Consider the following 4,586-nt stretch of genomic DNA (forward strand, 5'->3'; position numbering starts at 1 on the left):
ACACTGATGACGAATAAATATATTTTTAAACAAATAAAATTACATTTCTTTTATTATTTACCTCTCCCGAATAGATTCAATTTGAAATTTACAAACACGAAAAGCATACATTATTTCTCATACATTTATGCTTTTCAAATATATACATGCATATAAATTATATTCATTACATTTACTTTCGCTCTTCATAATAATTCATTTCGTCCGATTCAAATTCAGAAATCACTAGGACGAAATGTTATGCAGGTGGCGGTGCGGAGAGCTTCGCGAAGGCGCGTGAGGAGAATAGTAGTGGGGATCGAAAAACGGGCGAAAAACAGGGGAAGCGAGCCGTGTACGGAAGCAAACGAGATCCTTGGTGGGACCGACGAGTATATAGTGATGCGCGGGTATGTGAAGAGGAGTGACGCGCATATGTGCGACCTTCAAAATTCGCTGAATCACGTATGTGAGAAATCATTTGCGTCGGGTGACGACAGAGCGATCATTGCCATCTCACCGGACGATTTAGAGGTCCAGTCTACGCAAATTGTAATCTACAATATCAAAATTCACTTTTCATCAATCAATAGTTTTCCATAACCTGTCTGGATACGATCCTCATTTTACCGTCAAAGAACTGACTGACGCATTCGAAAGGAGTATCGATGTTTTAAAAGATAACAAAAGAAAAGTATAATTCTTTCAATGAAACAGTAGCAGACAAGGCAAATTCACAGGATGGAAGAAAATGTGTGAAATTACGCTTCATCGATTCAAACAAATTTCTAGGTTACATTTTTTACCCTTGCCTTTCGGCTGTGGGTGGGCTTCTATTCCTACAGCATCTTTTACATCTATTATAACAATTAATCTTTACACTACCCCCCCTTACCAACGCCCTTAACACGTTCCCGACGGCATGTACCACTGGTGGTACATAGACGACTGTCCCATGGGACGGCATGTACCACTGGTGGTACATACACAATTGTCCCATCGGGCGGCATGTACCAGCAGTGGTACAAAGGAAAAAAATCAATTTTATGTGTCCTTTTTGTTAAAAAAAGAAAAAGAAGTTTGCAAATGAACTGAATCAAAATGATTCTTTAATTTTAAACGACTTTAACATAAAAATGTATATTAATTAGTATTATTCATTCGTATTAAAAAATTGATTACTTAGTCAACAAGTTTATTCCATTTATTACATTTAAGTTCACAACAGCGCCGCCCGATGGGGCAAACACTGAATTAGAGAGCCGTCACATGGCGCGAACTACAAATAATGCCGCCGGCGGGAACGTGTTAAATCTTAATCAAATTATTCTATGGCATCCTCCGACACAACATCTATTACATCCATCTGTAACGTAATCATTCTTACTCTTCCAACTTCCACTTAATTCACTATACACGCTGCCTTCTATACTCGCCTCTTCTTAAAAGCTAGCTAGAAATAAATTTTTGGTATCGACCTCCAGTTCTCCGAGCTTTCAAAATAGACCTATCGCATGTAAACACACAAGTGGCATCAGAGTACAATAAAAAGGTCGCCTTTACGTAGATCAAAAGTAATAACAAATAATAAAAACAAAAAGAACAAAGTAGCTTCGTCTAAAAGCAGTTCGTAAATTTCGTGTTTCAATTTCTCGTCAGCTACTCGTCCTTTCGAGTGTTGCAAGGCCAACCCCGAAGGGCAGGAAAATTTTCACATTCGCCAATCCTGTGATAAACATGACATTGAAAACTCCAGTTGTTACGTACGTTATCACTCACTTTGTTATTGTTCTATCGTAACCGTTATTTACTAGGGAGATAGCAATGTTATCTACGTTTCCAATTCGAAATGATTAAGTAAGACTTCGTACCCGCGACATATTAACATCCATAATTCCTACAATATTAACATATTCGACTGTTTTCAAAGTTTTGACAGATGCACCCAAAGTCCACCTTCTGCTTCTGTGAGAAAAACGAAGTGCAACAGTTTCAAAGGCAGTTTCGTTTTAGCCGACAATTCCAATTTATAGCCTTTGAGCAAGATAGCCAAACAACACTTAATTTGCAGCAGTGCCAATCTCATTCCCACGCACATCCTTGGTCCCTCGCCGAATGGCATGAACGTCATTTTGTCAATCTCGTGCTTCCTTTCCTCGCTGAATCGATCTGGATCAAAGGTCTCCGGATCGGACCAATACCTCGGGTCCTTCTGCAGTCCATAAGTGGGTATGATAATTTCGGTGCCAGGTTTCACGCGACATTTAAGCCCGTCCGATCCTTCCAACTCGCACTCTTCTGTACATATTTTGATCATCATACTCAGTGTCGAGTAATATCTTTGCGATTCACAAATTACTTGATCCATATAAGTCATCTCTTTCACCGCTTCGTACGTTAACACACCTCCGTGTTTTTCCAGGACAGTCTTCACTTCTTCTCGTAGTCTTTCTTGAACATCCTGATGCATAGCCAGTTGAAATCCAATGAAACTGAGAGTAATGCTTGATGTTTGGAATCCGTCGATGTAAAACGTGAATACACCAGCAGTGAGAACGTCCAAAGGCAGTTGCTTTCCTTCCTCTTTCTCCAGCTGCACCATTATTTCGAGAAAGTCGTACCTGGGCGTTGATTCCTTTCGCCTGTGCTCCAAATTTTCCTTAACCAGCGTTGTGAACATTTGTTCCAGTTCCTTCTTCGTGAACTTGATCTTTGTGAAACGATTCACACTGGGAAATAGAGTTACAATGTTAAGTAGAAATCTACTGAAGAAATTCGGTTCGAAGAAATTCTTGCCGATCTGATCGAACGCCAACGGATCATCCACGTCCCCGAAACAGCGCCCGTCGATGCCCATACTAGCGTTTGCCGCAATTTCGCCAGTAAATTTTGAGAACAGATACTTCAGTTCAACTTCGTACTTATCGTTGGAGTTCACCCGCCTGTCTAAGTAATCTTGGAATTTCTTGCACACTCCGTTAACTGCCACGAAAAGAATTTTCAACTTGCCACTGGTAAACGCATAGGTCAATCGTTTCCTTCCATTTAACCATTTTTCCCCATGGGTGAAAAATGGATGATATGCGAACAGGGGATCCACGTCTTTTTGAACCCGGAAACCGTTTATAGGAAAACTCGACAAATTAGTTAGTAACACGGACTTCACCAAGTTCGGTTCGCGGATAACTAATGATGGCACTAATCCTTTGTAAAATCCAACCATGCTGCAATCCTTGTACTCATTGTATATTTCTTCAATTAGTACGCCCGGAGCTTTTTGCATAGCTATCACGGCTAGCATGTGACCAAAGAGCGGGTAACATCCTTTGGCCGTTGGAATATTATTCCTTTTCCAATACGTGCATTTCCAGTACAAGTACCACGCTAACGTAGCCGTTAAAAGTATAAAGACTGTACATATCATTTTCGATTTAAAGGACTAATTGCCTATGCTACGTGAGCAGTTCGACTGGAGTAGAGTGGTACTGTACTTCATTTATATTCGGATGACTTCGTTTGCTGATTAGTAGAAGATACATACTAATGTGAGCACGATATGTTTGTATAATTATACCTATTGCTCGATAGCTGTTTCACTTGACGATGGCATTGAAGATAAAAGTTTAAGTATCATTGTTTATGTGTAGTTTATAACTGTCAAGATATAAGTGTGACAGTATTGTATGGTGGGTTTTATTCGTTAACACGTTCCGTGCCACGTGTACCACCGGTGGTACACGGTAAACTTGATCGTCAGGCCACGTGTACCACCGGTGGTACACGCAGTCATATTTATTTAATGCGCTGAAAACATATATTTTAATACAAATATAATTCTGTAAACTATATTTCTACCTAAAAAATGAAGCATTATACAAGATGCAGTAAAGAACAAAACACATAAGTTTATTTAATTGTTATGTATACAATAATTAATAATTACATTTAATGATAATATATCGATCTTTAGTAAAAATATCAAATGGCCTGAACGACAAGTCAGGCAAAAATGGCTTGGCACGGAACGTGTTAATAATAATGTTAATAGCAATGTGTTTGTTTAAAGATAGAGGCTTTCCAAGGTTTAAGAGCATTGCTCGGCCTTGTGAATAATATTAATTCTAGTAACGAGAATTCGATTACTTCTTCGATAATTCTCGTGAATACAAACAAAATTCGGTGAAATCATATCGACACGGCTATAAGAACCGGTATTGGGAATTTACCATGACTTCTCGTGGCGAACAGTAGAACTAGGCGAAGCCAGGCGCAGAACGATCAAAAACTGCAAGAACTAAACTGTGTCCGGTCCTAAACTCGGGCCCACGAGTATAATTATTGGCTTCGCGTCGCCATAATAGTTATCTATATCTATTGATCCCGCCTCTGTGTCAATTCTCAATAGCTTCGCTTATGTCAGAATTGGTTTCGTATAAAATAAAATACAATGAGGAAAATTGTCGTAATCTTTACTTTTACACAGTACTTAAGTTAATATCCATTAAAACCGACAGTGTAGATTTATAGTATATTGGTCTTGTCGCATAATTTATGACACCCTTTATATATCTATGAACTCATTTACAGATACGTTCAGTTATTAAATG

At 38.9% G+C, this 4,586-nt stretch overlaps 1 protein-coding gene across 1 annotated transcript; it reads right to left on the reverse strand.

Moving 5' to 3' along the window:
* Positions 1–754: 754 nt before the first annotated feature.
* On the reverse strand, positions 755–3,479 carry LOC108630449 (putative cytochrome P450 6a23). Its single transcript, XM_018033748.2, has one exon. The coding sequence runs from the start codon at positions 3,401–3,403 to the stop codon at positions 1,904–1,906; it is 1,500 nt and encodes a 499-aa protein (XP_017889237.1). The 5' UTR covers positions 3,404–3,479; the 3' UTR covers positions 755–1,903.
* Between the last annotated feature and the right edge of the window lie 1,107 nt (positions 3,480–4,586).

Source organism: Ceratina calcarata, unplaced genomic scaffold (assembly GCF_001652005.2).
Source record: "Ceratina calcarata isolate Rehan_Ccalc_2016 unplaced genomic scaffold, ASM165200v1 scaffold769, whole genome shotgun sequence".
NCBI lineage: Eukaryota > Metazoa > Arthropoda > Insecta > Hymenoptera > Apidae > Ceratina > Ceratina calcarata.